The 20,355-nt window shown below is 40.8% G+C and overlaps 2 protein-coding genes across 6 annotated transcripts in view; one reads left to right on the forward strand and one right to left on the reverse strand.

Annotated features, from left to right (window-relative positions):
- The window catches only part of UBR2 (ubiquitin protein ligase E3 component n-recognin 2), a 115,906-nt gene extending 114,944 nt beyond the window's left edge, over positions 1-962 (reverse strand). For 2 of the 5 annotated variants that reach the window (XR_010946828.1, XM_067752924.1), the window contains exon 1: positions 581-962. Coding sequence is in view for 4 of the 5 variants with exons in the window: in XM_067752924.1 (XP_067609025.1) it covers positions 581-658 (78 nt within the window). In the remaining variant the exon portion in view is untranslated. The remainder of the gene's footprint in view (positions 1-580) is intronic. The other 3 variants (XM_067752922.1, XM_067752921.1, XM_067752920.1) reach the window with 2 other exon arrangements.
- A 21-nt stretch (positions 963-983) lies between these two features.
- The window catches only part of TRERF1 (transcriptional regulating factor 1), a 295,497-nt gene continuing 276,125 nt past the window's right edge, over positions 984-20,355 (forward strand). Inside the window, exons 1-2 of the mRNA XM_067752932.1 lie at positions 984-1,229; positions 18,351-18,542. The gene's annotated coding sequence lies outside the window, so the exon portion shown is untranslated. The remainder of the gene's footprint in view (positions 1,230-18,350; positions 18,543-20,355) is intronic.

Here is a 20,355-nt window from a genome sequence, read left to right on the forward strand (position 1 = left end):
CCACTACCACTTTCTCACACTCAGTTAACGTGTCAAGACACTACTTTCCGTACATTCATCAACGTTGTAGACTGACCAAACCGGTGCGAAAACGCACTGAAGAGGTAAAGAGGGTGAACAGTGTCGCTGGCATCCTTTGGTGCCTAGGGCGGTCCCAGAAACAAAATAAGGTAGCAGGTTTCAGAGGAGGAGGCAAATGAATCAGGAAGACAAAGTACCCAAAAAAACAGGAAGCGTCTTTCCCTCCCCTCTTCTAAGAGTTGGCATAAAGGGCAAAGGCCCTGTGCTGGGGACTTACTGGGAGTGTGGGGGAAAGCAGAAATAATGGAAGAGCGAAAGGGTACGTGAGGGTGGCTGGTGCACCCAGCAGCCCTGCGGGCTACTCGTGGATAAAGAAGGAAGGAGAGGGACAAGATCTGGGGCCTCCCCAGGCCGTTACCCACAAGGCGAGGCCGACGGGGCCAGCGCGGTCGTCACCCCAAGTCAGGGCCCGGCCGCTCCGGGATTTCCAGTAATCTGTTCCTCCCCCGGGGCGCGGCCTGCGACGGCCGGACGTCCCCGCCTGGGTCCCGGCACTCACCCCCGCGGTCTCCTCAGCCGAACATTCCAGCAAACTCCGGTCTAGGCCCTGCACCTCGGGCTCCAGCTCCGACGCCATCTTCCCTCCTTCGCCTCCCCAGCGCTGGCGCCGCTACCGCCGCCCCGAGGGCCGCGGCCTCGCCACAGCCCCGGCGGCCGAGACCGCCACCGCTGCCCCGGGCGGCCGGTCCCGAGCCGCCCAGGCGGCCGCCGGTGGAAAAGACGGAGAGTAGCGTGAGGTGAGCCGGGCAGAAGGGACGGCGCGTCCTGCGCTCCCTCGCGGGCTCTGCGCCCAGAGTCAAGTCACTGCCTCGTCCCTGCCCCGTGGAAGGACACAGAGAACCCGGGCCTGGCACTCTTGCCCGCTTCTACCGCGTCCCGCTCCGGGAAAGGGGCAACAACACCCAAAAGGCGAAGCAGAGCACTCTGGGAACTGTAGTCGTCCTCCGCACGGCCAGGGAAAAGGTGGAGCCCTTACAAGGAGGCCCCAGGATGGCATTGTGGGAGTTGTAGTCCATCTCCTCCTAAGAGCCTTGGGCAAACGGCAGATAAGCGGGCGGGCGGGGCTTTTGTGCCCAGCAAGAATCATAGAATCATAGCGGCGAGAGGCGCCCACCAGGGAAGAGGCGAGAAGCGCGAGATCATGTGTGGTACTGAGTTTTATTCCCTTAACACCCTTTGTTCATTTTTGTATCCCCAGAGCTTAGAACAGTGCCTGGCACGTGGCAGAACTCGAGTACTTTTCAAAGCCTGGCATATGTACGAACTCAAATACTTGTCGAATGAACGAATTACGTTCTATCCCTATTGTTCTAAGGCCCTGTCATCCATCAACCCCTCATTCTTTAGACTGGTAACCGAGGTGTACATTTCTCAGGTTTTTAAAGGTTTTAAAACATGTTAAAATGGTGTTAAAGGAAAACGTTTCCAAGTGATTTAGATATGACCGTTTATTAAAATTTATAACAAATCTTGCTGCAGAGGAGAAGGAGTCTACCAAGCCAATTCAAAGGTTCACTCTTGATAGGGACATTTTATAGAAATAAATAATCATTGTTAGATTAGATACAAAAGAAAATTACGTTTGGGTAGAGGTAATTAGGCTCTTGACTGATAGTTGGGTGAGTGGATTTCTTAGAACAAGTCTCCAATTCCTTTAGAGTTATCAGAAAATTGCTTAACATTTTATTAGGCATGCTGATTTATTCCCACAAAGAAATTGTGAATTACATTAGGCAAAAAAAATTCTGAACCAATCCAGGTTTGGGACATGTTTTTGTTGTTATTGTTAACAAAATTATAATATTAACCAAGTTTTTTTTTTTTAAGGAAATAAAAATTACCCATCATCCCACAGTCCAAATAAGCCTTGTCATCACTTTAAAAAAAAAAACTAATATATGTATAAGATTAGAACTTCAAGCTCAATGGAAATATTCAATATTTTTAAAGGAAAAAAATTAAAACTATGCCTCTTACCCCAAGTCCCTCTCCCCAAAGAAAAGCCTTTTTAATAGTTTCTTATGATTCTATCCAGAAAAAAAGTATGCATCTATCTGCATAGATATCTAGAATGAGAGATCTTGAAATGTTCTACTATATGTTACTTTCTTCTTTGCCCAACTTCCTTGCACTGATGCACTCCCTAGTCAGAGTCAACCTGGAGGAAAACTGGGGTTGTTACAACCCAGAAGCAAAGATAATGCCTCTTTAAGAGTCCTAATATAGAATTAAAGCCATTAAAATACATTGTAAAGAAATTTTTATTATTTTTTATTCTTTTTTGGATTGATTTTAGTGTCCTTTTTTCGAAATTCTTGAGTTGGATGTTTGCTATTAACCATTCTCTTTTTTTTCAGTATGTACATCTAAGGCAGTGGTTTTCAAACTTGAGCATGTATCAGAATTACCTCGAGGTCTTGATAAAATACAGGTTTCTGGACCCCACTCTCAGAATTTCTGATTCAATAGATTTTGGGTGGAGACTGGAAATTGCATTTCTCTCAAGTTCCTGGTCATTCTGTGGGCCTGGGGACCAACTTCAAGAATCACAGATTTATTAACGCAGTACATTTCCATTATATAATGCTTTAATTACATTACACAAATTTGGGTATATAGTGTTTTCATTATCATTCTTTAGTATGTTCTTAACTTTTCATATGTGTATGGCATTGTGATCTTTTCTTTTCTTTTTCGTATACATGACTCATTTATTTTGCAACTGGAAGGTTATACCTCTTAATCTCCCTCACTTTTTTCTTTCCTCCTCCCACCCGCTCCCCTATGGCAACCACCTGTTTTTTCTCTGTACCTATAGCATTGTTTCTGTTTTGTTATATTTGTTCATTTGTTTTGCTTTTTAGATGCACATATAAGTGAAATCATGCAGTATTTATTTTATTCTGTCTGACATATTTTTCATAGCATAAAACCCTCTAGGACCACCCATGTTGTCACAAATGGCAAGATTCCATTCTTTTTTGTGGCTGAGTAATATTCCATTGTATATGTGTACCACATCTTCTTGATCCGTTATCGATAGGTGCTTAGGTTGCTTCCATATCTCGGCTATTGTAAATAATGCTGCAATGAACATAGGAGGGCATATATATTTTCTAATTAGTGTTTTCATTTTCTTCAGATAAATACAGAGGAGTGGAATTTCTGGATCATATGGTAGTTCTATTTTTAATTTTTTGAGGAATCTCCATACTGTTTTCCATAGTGACTGCACCAATTTACCTTCCCACCAACAGTGCATGAGAGTTCCCTTTTCTCCACCTCCTGTTATTTATTGTCTTTTTGATAATAGACATTCTGACAGGTGAGAGGTGTTATCTCATTGTGTTTTTGTTTTTAATTTTATTTTTGGCTGCACTGGGTCTTCTTTGCTGCACACGGGCTTCCTCTAGTTGCGGCAAGCAAGGGCTCCTCTTCGTCATGGTGAGCAGGCTTCTCATTGTGGTGGCTTCTCTTGTTGCAGAGCATGGGCTCTAGGTGCACAGGCTTCAGTAGTTGTGGCGTGCGGGCTTCAGTAGTTGTGGCTCACGGGTTCTAGAGGCTCAGTAGTTGTGGTGCACGAGCTTAGTTGCTCCACGACATGTGGAATCTTCCCGGACCAGGGCTCAAACCCATGTCCCCGCACTGTCAGGCGGATTCTCAACCCCTGCGCCACCAGGGAAGCCCCACTCATTGTGGTTTTGATTTGCATTTCCCTGATGGTTAGTGATGCTGAACATCTTTTCATGTCCCTGTTGGCCATCTATTTGTCTTCTTTGGAAAAATGTCTGTTGAGATTCTCTGCCCATTTTTTAATCAAGTTGTTTGTTTTTCAGATGTTGAGCTGCATAAGTTCTTTGTATATTATATTTTAGATTTTAACCCCTTATCAGATATACTGCTTGCAAATGTCTTCTCCCATTCAGTAAGTGGCCTTTTCACTTCGTTGATAGTTTCCTCTGCTGAGCAAAAGATTTTTAGTTTGAGGTAGTCCGATTTGTTTTTTTTTTGCTTTTGTTTCTCTTGCCTGAGGAGACATATCCAAAAAAATATTACTAAGATCAATGTCAAGGAACTTACTGCCTATGCTTTCTTCTAGAAGTTTTATGGTTTCAGGTCTTACATTTAAGTCTTTAATCCATTCTCAGTTTATTTTTGTGCATGATGTGAGAGGGTAGTCCAGTTTGGTTCTTTTGCATGTAGCTGTCCAGTTTTCCCAACACCATTTACTGAAGAGGTTGTCTTTTCCCTATTGTATATTCTTGCCTTCCTTGTCATAGATTAATTGCCCATATAATGTGGGTTCATTTCTGGGCTATCTTTTCTGTTCCATTGATCTGTGTGTCTGTTTTTGTGCCAGTACCACAATGGTTTGATAGTTTAGTTTGAAATCAGGGAGCATGATAACTCCAGCTTTGTTCTTCTTTCTCAAGATTGTTTTGTCTATGTGGAGTCTTCTGTGTTTACATACAAATTTTAGAATTATGTATTCTAGTTCTGTGAACAATGTCATTGGTATTTTGATAGGGATTGTATTGAATCTGTTGATTGCCTTGGGTAGTATGGTCATTTTAACAAAATTAATTCTTTCAATCCATGAACACAGTGTATCTTTCCGTCTGTGTCATCTTCAATTTCTCTCATCAGTGTCTTATAGTTTCCCAAGTACAGGTCTTTTACCTCCTTAGTTAGATTTATTCCTAGATATTTTATTCTTTTTGACAGGATTATAACTGGGATTGTTTTCTTAATTTCTCTTTCTGATAGTTCACTGCTAGTGTATAGATATGCAACAGATTTCTGTATATTAATTTTGTATCCTGCAACTTTACTGAATTCGTTGATAAGTTCTGGTAGTTTTTTGTGGTATCTTTGGGATTTTCTACATATAGTATCATGTCATCTGCAAACAGTGACAGTTTTACTTCTTCCTTTCCAGTTTGGATTCCTTTTGTTTCTTTTTCTTGTCTGATTGCTGTGGCTAGGACTTCCAATACTATGTTGGATAAAAGTGGCGATAGTTGACATCCTTGTCTTGTTCCTGATCTTAGAGGAAATTCCTTCAGCTTTTCACCATTGAGTATGATGTTAGTTATGGGCTTATCATATATGGCCTTTGTTACGTTGAGGTATGTTCCCTATATACCCATTTTCTGGATAATTTTAATCATAAATGGATGTTGAATTTTGACAAAGGTTCCTCTGCATCTATTGACATGATCATATGGTTTTTACTCTTCAATTTGTTAATGTGATGTATCACACTGATTTGCAGGTATTGAACCACCCTTGCATCCCTGGGATAAATCCCACTTGATCATGGTCCTTTTAATGTATTGTTGAATTTGGTTTGCTAAAATTTTGTTGAGTATTTTTAAAAATTTATTTATTTTTGGCTGCATTGGGTCTTCGTTGCTGCTCTAGTTGCAGCGAGTAGGGGCTACTCCTCGCTGCAGTGCATGGGCTTCTCATTGCAGTGACTTCCCTTGTTGTGGAGCATGGGCTCTAGGTGCGTGGGCTTCAGAGCGCAGGCTTAGTAGCTGTGGCGCATGGCCTTAGTTGCTCCGTGATATATGGGATCTTCCTGGACCAAGGATTGAACTCATGTCCCCTGCATTGGCAGGTGGGTTCCTAACCACTATGCCACCAGGGAAGCCCATGTAATTTTCTTTTTGTTGTGTTATCTTTGTCTGGTTTTGGTATCAGGGTGATGCTGGCTTCATAGAATGAGTTTGGAAGCCCTCCTTCCTCTGCAGTTTTGTGGAATAGTTTGAGAAAGATAGGTGCTAACTCCTCTCTGAATGTTTGGCATAATTCACTTGTAAAGCCGTCTAGTCCTGGACCTTTGTTTGTTGGGAGATTTTTTTTTTAAATTTTTATTTTATATTGGAGTATATTTGATTAACAATGTTGTTTTAGTTTCAGGTGTACAACAGAGTGATTCATTTACACATATATGTGTATCTAGTCTTTTTCAAATTCTTTTTGTTGGGAGTTTTTTTTTATTACATTCAATTTCATTACTGTTCATATTTTCTATTTCTCCCTGGTTCAGTCTTGGGAGATTGTACATTTCTAGGAATTTGTCCATTTCTTCTAGGTTGTCCATCTTATTGGCATATAGTTTTTCATGGTAGTCTCTCATGATACTTTATATTTCTGTGGTGTTCATTTTTTTTTAATATATTTTACATCCTTATTGGAGTATAATTGCTTTACAATGGTGTGTTAGTTTCTGCTTTATAACAAAGTGAATCAGTTATACATATACATATGTTCCCATATCTCTTTGTGGTGGTCATTTAATTTCTCCTTTTTCATTTCAGATTTTATTGATTTGGTCCCTCTTGCTTTTTCTTTTGATGAGTCTGGCTAAAGATTTATCAATTTTGGTTACCTTTTCAAAGAACCAGCATTTAGTTTCATTGATCTTTTCTATTGGGCTTTTTTAGTCTCTATTTCATTTATTTCTGCTCTGATCTTTATGATTTCCTTCCTTCTGCTAACTTTGGGTTTTGTTTGTTCTTCTTTCTATCGTTCCTTTAGGTGTAAGGTTAGGTTGCTTATTTGAGATTTGTCTTGTTTCCTGAGGTAAGCTTGTATCGCTATACACTTCCTTCTTAGAACTGCTTGTGCTGTGTCACATAGGTTTTTGATTGTTATGTTTTCATTTTTATTTGTCTCTAAGTATTTTTAAATTTCCTCTTTGATTTCTTCAGTGATCCATTAGTTGTTTAGTAACATAATTTTTAGCCTCCATGTGTTTGTGTTTCTTGCAGTTTTTTTCTGGCAGTTGATTTCTAGTCTCATAACGTTGTGGTGAGAAAAGATGCTTGATATGATTTCAGTTTTCTTAAATCTACAGAGGCTTGTTTTGTGGACTACCACGTGATCTATCCTGGAGAATATTCCATGTGCTCTTGAAAAGAATGTGTATTCTGCTGCTTTCAGATGGAGTGCTCTATATATATATCAGTGAAGTCTGTTTGGTTTAATGTGTCATTTAAGGTCAGTGTTTCCTTATGGATTTTCTTTCTGGATGATCTGTCCATTGATGTAAGTGCGGTGTTAAAGTCCCCTAGTATTATTGTGTTATTATCAATTTCCTTTATGTCTATTAATATTTGCTTTATGTGCTCCTATGTTGGGTGCATATATATTTATAATTGTTATATCTTTTTCTTGGATTGATCCCTTGATCATTATGTATGTATAATAATGTCCTTTTTTTTTTTTTTTTTTTTGCAGTATGCGGGCCTCTCACTGTTGTGGCCTCTCCCATTGTGGAGCACAGGCTCCGGATGCACAGGCTCAGTGGCCATGGGTCACAGGCCCAGCCGCTCTGCGGCATGTGGGATCCTCCTGACTGGGGCACGAACCCGTGTCCCCTGCATCGGCAGGCGGACTCTCAACCACTGCACCACCAGGGAAGCCCCAATAATGTCCTTCTTGGTCTCTTGTAACAATCTTTGTTTTAAAGTCTATTTTGTCTGATATAAGCATTGCTACCCCAGCTTTCTTTTGATTTCCATTTGCATGGAATAACTTTTTCTATTTTCACACTTTCAATCTGTGCATCTTTAGATCTGAAGTAGTGTCTTGTCAGCAGCGTATAGATGGGTCTTGTTTTCATATCCATTCAGCCACTTTGTGTCTTTTGGTTGGAACATAATCCATTTACATTTAATTACTTATAGGTATGTACTTGTTTTGGGGTTGTTTTGTAGTTCTTTTTTGTTGTTGTTCCTTTCCTCTTCTTTTGCTCTCTTCTCTTGTGATTTGATGACTATCTTTAGTGTTATGTTTGGTTGGCAGTTACCATGAGTTTTATATACAGAAATCTATATATATGTGATTATTTTAAGTTGTTGATCTCTAAAGTTGAAATGCATTTTAAGAACCCTGCATTTTTACTGTCCCCCACCCACGTTTACTGTTTGTGACATCATATTCTACATCTTTTTGTTTTGTGTATCCCTTAACTATTTAGTATGGATATGGCTGATTTGACTACTTTTGTCTTTTAACGTTCCTACTAGCTTTATACATAGTTGATTTAATATCTTTACTGTATGTTTGCCTTTACTAATGAGATTTTTCCTTTTTTAATTTTCATATTTCTGGTTGTAGCCTTTTCTTTTCCACTTTAAGAAGTCCGTTTAACATTTCTCAGAAAAGCAGTTTGGTGGTGGTGAACTCGTAGCTTTTGCTTGTCTGTAAAACTTTTGATCTCTCCATCAAATCTGAATGAAAGTCTTATTGGGTAGAATGTTATTGGTTTTAGGTTTTCCTCTTTAATCATTTAAAGTATATCATGTCACTCCCTTTTGGCCTGCAGAGTTTCTGCTGAAACATCAGCTGATAATAGCCTTTGAGACTGTCTGTGAGTCCTGAACCTAGATATCTGTTTTCATTCCCAGGTTAGGGAAGTTTTCAGCTATTATGTCTTCAGATATGTTCTCTGCCCCTTTCTCTCTTTCTTTTCATTCTGGGACCACTATAATGCAAATGTTAGTATGCTTGATGTTGTCCCAGAGGTCTCTTAAACTGTCCTCATTTCTTTTTATTCTTTTTATTGTTGTTGTTCATCTTCAGTGATTTCCACTACTCTGCCATCCAGCTCACTAATCTGTTCCTCTGTATCATCTAATCTACTGTTGATTCCTTCTAGTGTATTTTTCATTTCAGTTACGATATTCTTCATCTCTGGTTCTTCTTTATATTTTCTAATTCTTTGTGAAAAACTTCCAACTTCTCATACTCTTCATCCAGTTTTCTCCTGAGTTCTTTGAACATCTTTATGATTACATTGAATTCTTTATTGAGTAGATTGCCTATTTCCACTTTACTTCGTTCTTCTTCTGGGGTTTTATCTTGTACTTTGTTTGAGACATATTCCTCTGTTGTCTCATTTTTGCCTAATTTGCTGTTTTGATTTCAGTACATTTGGTAAGTGCTTGTGTTTCCTGACCTTGGACAGGTGACCTTTTTTAGGAGGCATCCTACGTATCCCAGCAGTGCACTCCCCTTTGGTCGCTAGAGCTATATGCCTTAGGAGTACCCCCTATGTGGGCTGTATGGGTCCTCCTGTTGTGGCAGGCTGATTACTGTGGGTGGTCTGATAGGTGTGGCTGTCCCCCTGTCTGGTTGTTTGCGAGGCCCTGCATTGTGTGGAGGCTGCCAGCTGCTGGTGGGTGGGGCTGGGTCATGAGGCAGCTGACTGTGGAACCCCGTGGGTCCCAGGGCTAGTGCTGGCACACTGATGGGTGGAGCTGGGTTCCAGGCTGGTTGGTTGCAGGGAAGAGGGTTCTGGGTCTAGTATCAGCCTGCTAGTTGGTGGGGCTGTGTTCCCCATCCCCCAGCTAGTTTCTCACCCTGAGGTGTCCCAGTACTGGTCCCAGCAGGCTGGTGGGAGGGGCCAGGTCCCAGCTCTAATAAGCTAGAGGGAGGATTCCAAAATGGCCCTTGCCAGCACCAGTGTCCGCGTAGAATGAGCTCCCCAAAATGGCTACCACCAGTGTCTGTGTCTCCAGGGTGAGCTCCAGTTGCCTCCTGCCTCTCCAGGAGACTCTCCAAGATCAGCAGGTGGGTCTGACCCAGGCTTCTTTCAAATTATTGCTTTTTCCCTGGGTCCCAGAGCATGTGAGATTTTGTGCACACCCTTTAGGATTGGAGTCTCTATTTCCCACAGACCTCTGGTTCTCCCAAAAGTAAGTGCTGCTAGCCTTCAAAGCCAAACATTCTAGGAGCTCGTCTTGCTGATGCAGGACCCCTGAGCTGGGGAGCGATGTGGAGCTTCGACCTCTTGCTCCTTGAGGAGAACCTCTGCAAGTGTAGTTATCTTCCTGTTTGTAGGTCACCCACCCAGGGGTATGGGTGTTGACTATATCACGTCTCCACCCCTCCTACCTGTCTTGTTGTGGTTCATTCTTTATATCTTTAGTTGAAGAAGATCTTTTCTGTTAGTCTTCCAAACTTTTTCATCAATATTTGCTTAATTTTATCATAGTTCTGGAGTTTGTAATTTCGGTGTGCCCATGGGAGGAGGTGAGCTTAGGGTTTTCCTTCTTTGCAATCTTGGCCACCTCTGGCATTGTTATCTTTTGTTATTGATTTCTCATTGTATTGTACTGTGGGCAGAGAACACGGTCTATATGATATAGATCTTTGGTATTTGATGACATTAACTTTGTGGACTAAGGTATATGGTCAAGTAACTCTCCAAAGCCATTATTTCTTAAAATATTACCTTCCTTGCATTCTCTCTATTTCCTCTTTGTGGAATTCTTTTCTTTTTTAAAATTTATTTATTTTATTTTATTTTTTATTTTTTGCTCTATTGGGCCTTCATTGCTGTGCGCAGGTTTCTCTACTTGTGGTGAGCGAGGGCTACTCTTCGTTGCAGTGCGTGGGCTTCTCATTGCAGTGACTTCTCTTGTTGTGGAGCACAGGCTCTAGGCACACGGGCTTCAGTAGTTGTGGCATGTGGGCTCAGTAGTTGTGGCTTGTGGGCTGTAGAGCTCAGGCTCAGTAGTTGTGGCGCACGGGCTTAGTTGCTCTGTGGCATGTGGGGTCTTCCCAGGCCAGGGCTTGAACCTGTGTCCCTTGCATTGGCAGGCAGATTCTTAACCACTGAGCCACCAGGGAAGCCCTCTTTGTGGAATTCTGTTTGACTTCCTTTTATATTTTCCATGACTTTCAATCTCTTTTTCATTTTCCCATACTTTTAACTGTTTTGCATTCTAGTTTTATCTTCTAGCATACAAATTCTCTCTTCAACTGTGTCTAATCTGATATTAACTATCTACTGAATTTTTATTTTCAGTGACTTCATTTCTCATTTCTAGAAATTATATTTAATTCATTTTCAAAGATTCCTGTTCTTTCATAATATCTTATTATTTATTTATGGCTCTGAATCTTTCTTTTATATCTTTAATACTTAAGAAAATGCTTATTCAGTAGTGTTCAGTAGATTGTTGTATTTATAAAGACCTTGCGAATTGAATCTTACTTTCTGTGTCTGTGTGGATCCTCATTTAATTGATTGTTCCTTTGTGCTTTGTGATTATCAAATTTGAGATCCTTTTCACTTAACATTAGCTGTGGGAATCTTAAGAGGCCTGTGTTAAGAGCATGTATCTTCAAAAAAGTTTTCCCTTTGCTTCTACAAGGCCAGGTATTCTAGGAATATCCTATACTCAGGACCAGGCACACTAGGAGTATCATATACCCAGGACCAATTTTTACGTCAGTTTCTTGGCTTGGTGATTCCCTAATAGTATTAATTCAATCGTGTGGTATTGTTCCTGTTTATAAATTCCTAAGGGAGAGTTATTTTTCCTACTCAGAGTCCAGTTTAAAAGCTTCTTTGTCATTTTCCTCTGCCAGTCAATGAGTTTTTTCCTAGTCTATCCTTTCACTGATATTCCATTCCTTTGAAAACTCTGGCTTTATGTGGGGATCTCGGTTTCAATTCATGTTTCTTGGGTCCAGAGTCTTATCTTCTGTTCCCATGTGGGCATTAAACCCTAATCTCGAGCTTTCAGTTAGACATGGCACATTGAATACCTCATGACAGTAAAAGGTGAAAAAAAAGAAAGGTAGACTAGGTATGGAGATGACAGCACCAAACTTTTGGAAGATAGAAAGCCCATGGATGAGAAGTAACTGACTTAGCAATCAGTGAATGCTGAAACCTAAGACAGCAGTAGAGCAACACAGACTCAAGCTAATTCATATCCAAAACTCTGAAAAACTTAGAAAAATGAAGCACCATATTACTCCGAAAGTGGGTGAGGATGATGCTAAGAAGAAGAATATTGTTTGAAAGTCTGTATACAACAAGTTAGGGACTTCCCTGGTGGCTCAGTGTTTAAGGATCTGCCTGCCAATGCAGGGGACACGGTTTTGATCCATGGTCTGGGACGATCCCACATGCTGCAGAGCAACTAAGCCGGCGCGCTACAACTACTGAGCCTGCACTCTAGAGCCTGCAAGCCACAGCTACTGGGCCCACGTGCTGCAGCTACTGAAGCCCGGGTGCCTAGAGCCCATGCTCCACAACAAGAGAAGCCACTGCAATGAGAAGCCCTCACACCGCAACGAGGAGTAGCCCCCACTCACCTTAACTAGAGAAAGCCCACGCACAGCAACAAAGACCCAGTGCAGCCAAAAATCAATCAATAAATAGAACTTTAAAAAAATTTTATTTATTTTTTATTTATTTTATTAGATAGGTTGGTCAGGGAGGCATATCTGAGGAAGGGAAAATTGTGCTGAGCCCTGAGTGAAAAGACAGAGGTAGTCATGTGAAAATCTGGGACAAGAGCATTGAAAACAAAGAAGAGAGCAAGTGCAAAGGCCCTGAAGCTGAAACAGACTTGGAATAAATCAAGAACAATAAGAAAGCTATGGCTTTACGGCAAAAAGTTTTCCGATAAACTGATAAATGCTATGCTCACTAGTAATAGTAACTGTTATATTATTTCTATTCTTTTCTTTTTAATAAATTTATTTATTTATTTTTGGCTGTGTTGGGTCTTAGTTGCTGCGCACGGGCTTTTCTCTAGTTGCAGTGAGCAGGGGCTACTCTTTGTTGCGGTGCGCAGACTTCTCATTACGTGGCTTCTCTTGTTGCAGAGCACAGGCTCTAGGTGCGCAGGCCTCAGTGGTTGTGGCTCATGGGCTCTAGAGCGCAGGCTCAGCAGTTGTGGTGCACGGGCTTAGTTGCTCCGTGGCATGTGGGATTTTCCCAGACCAGGGATAGAACCTGCGTCCCCTGCACTGGCAGGTGGATTCTCAACCACCGCGCCACCAGGGAAGCCCTATTCCTATTCTTTACTAAAACCGTTTCAGAGACTTCCCTGGTGGCGCGGTGGTTAAGGATCCGCCTGCCAATTCAGGGGACATGGGTTTGATCCCTGGTCTGGGAAGGTCCCCAATGCCGCTGAGCAACTGAGCCCGTGTACCACAACTACTGAGCCTGCACTCTAGAGCCCACGAGCCACAAATACCAAGCCCGCGCACCACAACTGCTGAAGCCCACATGCCCTAGAGCCCGTGTGCCGCAACTACTGGGCCCATGCACCGCAACTACTGAGCCCCTGTGCTACAACTACTGAAACCCAGGCTTCTAGAGCCTGTGCTCCGCAACAAGAGAAACCACCAAAATGAGAAGCCCATGCACTGCAATGAAGAATAGCCCCTGCTCACTGCAACGAAGACCCAATGCAGCCAAAAATAACATAAAATTAAAAAAACAACCTTTCAGATACATGTTATTATTTTCAGTTAAGATGTGATGAAACTGAGGCTCATGAAGATAAGATAACTTGCCCAAAGTCACTGTGATATTGATTCAGTTTTACGGCCCTAATTAATGGCCTTTCTGTACTTACTGCCTTGGCTGTGTGACTCTGCCAGTCTTTGAGTGGTGTATTTTCCCAACCTTTGAACCTGGGCTGGCTTTGTGACTTGCTTTAGAGAACAGAATGTGGTGAAAGTGACAGTATACCAATTCCAAGCCTAGGTCCCTAGATGTGGTCTTGCACACTTCCACCCTCTCTCTTGGACCTCTGCTTTCTCTGTGAGAACATATTTGGACTGACCTGCTGGAGAATAAGAGCACAGGAAGGAAAGCAGCAGTACACAGCTTAACAGCCAGCCAACTCCTGGAAGCAGAGCCACCTAGCTGACCTGTGGGTACCTGCAGGCACCTGAGGGACTCCCGGGAGACCAGTAGAACTGGCCTAAATTAACTGACCTGCAGAATTGTGAACTCAATGATTGTGGTTTTAAGCCACTGAATTTTGAGGTGGTTTTATACGCAGAAATATCTAATCATTTCAGGATACATAGTTCGATTAGTAGCAGAGCTGGCGTTTGAACTCACGTCTCTCCTGAGTTCCAAGGTCTCCAAGGCTCATATTTTTTCCATGCCATTTTGCTCCCCCATGGACCTACTTCTAGGGAAATTAATTTATTATTATTTTTAATATTTAACCAAGCTCAAGTATAGTATGTCAAAATCCAGTCTCCTTTTTCCTTGACAGATCCTAAAATAATTAATTGACCCTTCTTAAAGGCCATGGGTAAAAGGTTGAGAACTTTTGTTCTTGAATTGTTTCAAAACACTGAGCTGAGATCTTCCCATCTCAGGAGAGTCACACCAAGGTAGGTCCATCTACGGTTAAGTCTGTGGATACCTGCTCTGCTTTTCTTGGGGACAAGGTTATCCACCTCCCTCTTTCATACTGAGATAATTGACCGTGATGACAGTAAATTGCAACTTTTTTTTTCTCTTTGGGGGTTAAGAGTAGATTTCCTCTAATCTTTTTTTTTTTTTCCTCTAATCTTTAATAGGAAAGTTATAAAGCAGCTGGTCTCTAAAAAGTCCTCAGGCAATGAAAAAAAGTAAACAAATGAATACATTATATAGGCAAAGATTTTGAAGAATATTTCATATTTTCTGTATCTGTTGTCACTGATATAAATGATCTCCTCCAAGTGTGGTTTTCTGCTTCTTAAAGTCAGCTTGTCAAGGCCATCTTTCTTCTAGATGTGGGAAGGATTGTCACATGCATGTTCTGAGGCAGTGTTGTCCAACTAGCACATTCTATCCCCTCCCCAATTATTTCTGTCCATTGGGTACTGAGCAGTGTGACAGACTCTCTCCCTGACCAATTTCTCGTCAGGTTCCTCTGAGTCCTCTTTTTGGCTCCGAAATGGGCTCTGTCCTTAGCCTGCTTCGTCCAGTTTTAGCAAGAATCCTGCTGAGTCAGTTTAGCAAGAAACTCCTACCCTTGGTCTGATCACGTTGATATTCGATCAAATTCCTCATCCCCTATCCTTGCTGTCTTATCGCCCTGGCCTGCCTTCAGCAAGAATCCTGTTGAGCTGGTCTAGCAAGAATCTCCCTAGCCCTGATGTCCTCTTAGTAATTTTCCACTCATTGACCCCACTCTGCTCCTTGGCTATAAATATGTTTGTCCTTGTTGTTTTCAGAGTTGAGCTCGTTTTCTATCCTCAACTGCAAAACCCCATTGTAGTAGCCCCTTTTGAATAAAGTCTTCCTTACCATCTTTAACAAGTGTCAGGAATAATTATTTTTTCGTTGACAGGTGCAATATATTCTTTAAGGCATGTAAATTATTGTACTTGGTCATTATGGGAGGCAAAATGAAAGAAAAGTTCTGGTGCCTTTCTGGCTTTGCAAAGGCATTAGAAAACTAATGACACCGAGTCCAAAAGGGACAAGGGCTGAAGGCTGCCAGGTATGGTACTATTATATCAGAGTCTCAGAAACCACCTTCACAAGTTTAGTTACTGCGGCAAATGCTGTGGATTGGCTTCCCCAGACAATGTCATCTCCTGATATGTTTTCATTCACTATAGAGTGTGGTAAGCTAAACATACTGCCCACCCTCCTTTGCAACTAGAGTCCAGGAAACAAATTAAATTTCATCAATTATATGTGCTCTGGTGAGCTTTAGAAGTTGGAAGTGAATTGGAGGCTATCTCTTCCTGTGGCTGTTACTGACATCAAGCTTGGTGGTGGAGATATGTACCTATTGGTTCTGTTTCTCGGGAGAACCCTGACTGATACAGTTACTAATTAGCAAATATCCATTTGCCTTGTCTTTGGGTTCATTTAATTGATTCTGTGTTTTTCCATTTTGTATTAAAGTTTTTTAATTTAAATTTTACTTTTTTAATAGATAATGTCACATGGTCTGCAGTTTTAAAAGTACAGAAGGATATAGTTAGGAAAAGTAAGGCACTTTCCTATCCCTTCCATTAGCCATTAAGTTCCCTCTCCTGGAGACAACTACTGTTTCCATTCCTTGTGTGTCCTTCTAGAGAGTTTCTGTACATTACAAGTGTGTTTATTTTTGTTTTTATACCAGTGGTAGCATGTATGCAAATTTTCTGCATTTGCCTTTTCATTTAGGAGATTCCTCCATATCAGGATACATAGAGTTGCCTCATTTTTAAATAGGCTACCTAGTATTCCAATGGAGATGTTTCATTTATTTAACAATCCCTTATTGATGATGTTTAAATCATTTCCAATCTTTTGTTCTCATAGACCATAGGCAATAAACGACCTGGTAAAAATGTAATTATGCACATGTGTATGTCTGTGGGTTAGATAAAATTTTAGAGCTAGAATCCCTAGATTACAGGATATGAGTGTATTTTAATTTTTAATTTTTGTCAAAATTATTTATGTGCAAATTTCAACAGTTATATAGTTCTACAAAGTTTATTAAAAAAAAAAAAAAAAGAAAAGATAAAGGAAAAGAAAGCAGAGCAGTCCCTAGTCCCTTTCCCCCAACTTCTGCCTTCTCAGAGGCAAACACTGAATTATTTTAACTGCTTCCACATCTCAAAATAGCTTCCTTGTATTGCTTCTTTTTTGTTGTTTTGTTTGTTTTAAAGATTTTTTTTTAATGTGAACCATTTTTAAAGTCTTTATTTGTTGCAATATTGCTTCTATTTTATGTTTTGGTTTTTTGGCCACGAGGCATGTGGGATCTTAGCTCCCCAGCCAGGTATCGAACGCACACCCCCTGCATTGGAAGGCAAAGTCTTAACCACTGGACCGCCAGGGAAGTCGCCCTTGTACTGCTTCTTGATTTTTTTTTTCCATTTTAGGCATCATTTATGCACTTCCTGTTAGGAAAGATGAGGATTTCACTCTCTTTCATCCCCTGCCTGCACCATGTACCTATACCCTTCATATTCCTCCACCCTCCTAATGCAGTTATATTGTAATTTAGATAGGCAAACTTTCAGAGCTTACATTATTAGGCTGATAGAAATTATTTATAGCTGAGCCATCCAGTAAAGTTTGATGACTTTTCTTTTCCTGAACAACTTTTTATTTTCCATTGAGTTAATAATTGTCTTATTTTTCATTTTCATCATTTTCTCTGAGCACACCAGAATGTTAAAGCCCTAATTCTCTACCAATTGTCTAAGTCTCTCATTATACTGAGTCACATCCAGTTGTCTATAAATTTTATCTTGTAGAAATCTCTGCTGGAGTTTTCTGACCTCTTCCTAAATGGACTGGCTGCCCTGTCAGCCTAGAGCCAGCAGTGGATTTCCCATGACACTATGAAGCTTAAGCTTCAAGATCTTTCATTTGCCTTAGCAATGTGTTCACATGATGAGTTCTGTATAATTTGCAAAGCAAGATATTTTAACTTTGGTTAAATACATTGTCTCTTTCCTATCCAGCTTTCCCTCTGTCACAATTTCTCTCACATTGCAGTTTTGGAGTCCAACCAAGGGGAAGTAAGTTGGAAATCCATTTAACTTGGATTGAGTTGGATTTATTTATGTAGTTTGAAGTCACATCTGTATAAAGTTAAGTTATTGTCAGTCATCCCAGTAGGAATTGCTATAGGAATATTCCTACCTTCTACTGCGCTAACTCACCCTGGGTTGTAACATGAAAGTGCAGGGTCAGAGGTTATAGCAAGATATGAACATGTCCTATGGTGCCGGACAGCAGAAATAGGTGTGTAGGGGCAGAGAAACAAGATCTGAATGTAAGGAGCCAGAAACTAGTCAGTAGAACAGTTTTTTCCATTCACCAGATGTAGGAGATTATAAGTGATGGATTCAGTTTCCAGCAATTTAGTTTTCTCCTATAAGGAAGATACTGATTAGTGCAACACATACAATTATAATTGCACTGTACAGTTTTTCTTCTTTGGTGGGAAACACATAAATAGAATTTATCAGAATTCTGCTTAAGCCTGTAGCACTATTACAAACAGTACTATGTATATGTAAAAGTTGCTTATTTCATACATCTCTACTATTGATAATAAAAACAAACTTTGATTAACCACAGTGGAGAAAAGACTGAATTATCTCCATATTCTCTCTAGAGAAAAATATCACAAAATCATTGTCATATGTAGCGATGACCAAAAAGTATACAGCGTACACTTAAGATTTTTACATTTCATTGTATGTAAATTTTACCTCAAATGGAAAAAAGGCGAGGATTGTAAAAAAAGTATTGATCTCCTATTAAGGATAGGCATCCTGAGGTAGTTGGTGGGAAATGTACTGACATCTGCAAATTGTTCGGTCTGATATGCATCAAAAAAATAAGATGAATTGATGGACAGAGAACTGGATAGATGGACAGATTTGTGATAAAGTATAGTAAAATGTTAACTGTAGAACTTAGGTGGTAGGGATATGGTATTGTAAAGTTCTTGTAAGTTTCTTTTTGTTTTTTGCAGTCCGTGGGCCTCTCACTGTTGTGGCCTCTCCCGTTGCGGAGCACAGGCTCTGGACGCGCAGGCTCAGCGGCCATGGCTCACGGGCCTAGCCGCTCTGCGGCATGTGGGATCTTCCCGGACCGGGGCACGAACGCGTGTCCCCTGCATCGGCAGGCGGACTCTCAACCACTGCACCACCAGGGAAGCCCTCTTGTAAGTTTTTCCATAGGTTTAAAATTTTTTATAATAAATTATTGGGAGAAAAATTATGCAGCTGAAAAATATAGAGTAAAAAGTATTAGGGACATGAATCAAGTAGGTAACTCATGAAAATAATATTCTATTTTTCTGGATTTGTGTGATGTTTGTGGTATTTGTCAGCTCTTTAAAATTTATAGTTTGTTATGATTTATTTTCTCATTCTACATATTCATTTTCAAACCTAACTTTGTATTTTATTTTCTTGAAGAGGATCCCCAAATTGTATTAGCTTCAAGCTCCACAAAGCCTGGATCTACCCCGTCTGGTACACAGCCAACATTCTGAAATCTCTTTTCACATTCTCTTTGGAATCTCGTCTCCATTATCCTTAAGGTTCCCTTCATCCTTCCTGTGTTGAAGCTCCTGTTTACTGGATCCTATGTCTTCTTATTTTCTTCATTCTTGAATCCACCCCCGTTTTGGACCATGTATTCCAGTAGTTTCCAAAGAAAGGTTGCATGAGAAATGCATTTTGGGGACCTTGCAATTATGAAATTATCTTTATTTTATTCTCCAACTTGACTGATAGTTTGTCTGAGTATTGAATTCTAGGTTGGAAATAATTTTCCTCCAGAATTTTGAAGGCAGTTCCCAGTTGTCTTCTATCTTTCAATATGTTTACTGAGCAATCTAAAGTATTCTGATTTCTTTTCTTTTTTTTTTTTTTTTTTTTGCTGCATTGGGTCTTCGTTGCTGCGCACGGGCTTTCTCTAGTTGCAGCAAGCTGGGGCTGCACTCTTCGTTGCAGTGAGCAGGCTTCAGTAGTTGTGGCACGTGGGCTCAGTAGTTGTGCTCGCGGGCTCTAGAGTGCAGGCTCAGTAGTTGTGGCGCATGGGCTTAGTTGCTCCGTGGCATGTGGGATCTTCCTGGGCCAGGATCGAACCTGTGTCGCCTGCATTGGCAGGCAGATTCTTAACCATTGTGCCACTGGGGCAGTCCCCATTCTGATTTCTGATTCTTTATTTATGACCAGTTTTTCTATCTCTGGAAGTACAAAGGAGCTTCTTTTTATTCCTAGAGTTCTGAAATTTCACAACGATGTGACTCACTGTGGGTCAATTTCCATTCATTAATGCTGAGCACTAAGAGGACCCTTTCAGTATGAAAACTCATGTCCTTACCATCTGGGAAATTTTAAAGAATTCATTTTTAAAAATAGTGTTCTCTCCTGTTTTTCTTTCCTCCTGTAATTCCTGGACTAGTCTTCTATTTCTCTTATCGTTTGTCTCTTATTTCCATCTCTTTGCCTCTTTGCTTTTCCTTCTGGGAGATTTCCTCTTCAGTCTTTTTTTTTTTTTTTTTTTTTTTTTTTGCCGTACGCGGGCCTCTCACTGTTGTGGGCTCTCCCGTTGTGGAGCACAGGCTCCGGATGCGCAGGCTCAGCGACCATGGCTCACAGGCCCAGCCGCTCCGCAGCATGTGGGATCTTCCTGGACCGGGACACGAACCCGTGTCCCCTGCATCGGCAGGTGGACTCTCAACCACTGCGCCACCAGGGAAGCCCCATCTTCAGTCTTTTTAGTGAATTTTTCACTTCTTCCTCCCATTTTTCACTTCCAGGAATTCAGTTTTATTCATTGACTCCTTTAAAGAACATCTTGTTCTTTTTTTTTCTTTTAAATTTTATTTTATTTTTTTATACAGCAGGTTCTTATTAGTTATCTATTTTATACATATTAGTGTATATATGTCAATCCCAATCTCCCATTTCATCCCACCACTGGCCCTCCGCCCCTGTACCCCCCCGCCTCTTTCCTCCCTTGGT

The sequence above is a fragment of the Pseudorca crassidens genome, chromosome 10 (genome assembly GCF_039906515.1).
Source record: "Pseudorca crassidens isolate mPseCra1 chromosome 10, mPseCra1.hap1, whole genome shotgun sequence".
Classification (NCBI taxonomy): domain Eukaryota; kingdom Metazoa; phylum Chordata; class Mammalia; order Artiodactyla; family Delphinidae; genus Pseudorca; species Pseudorca crassidens.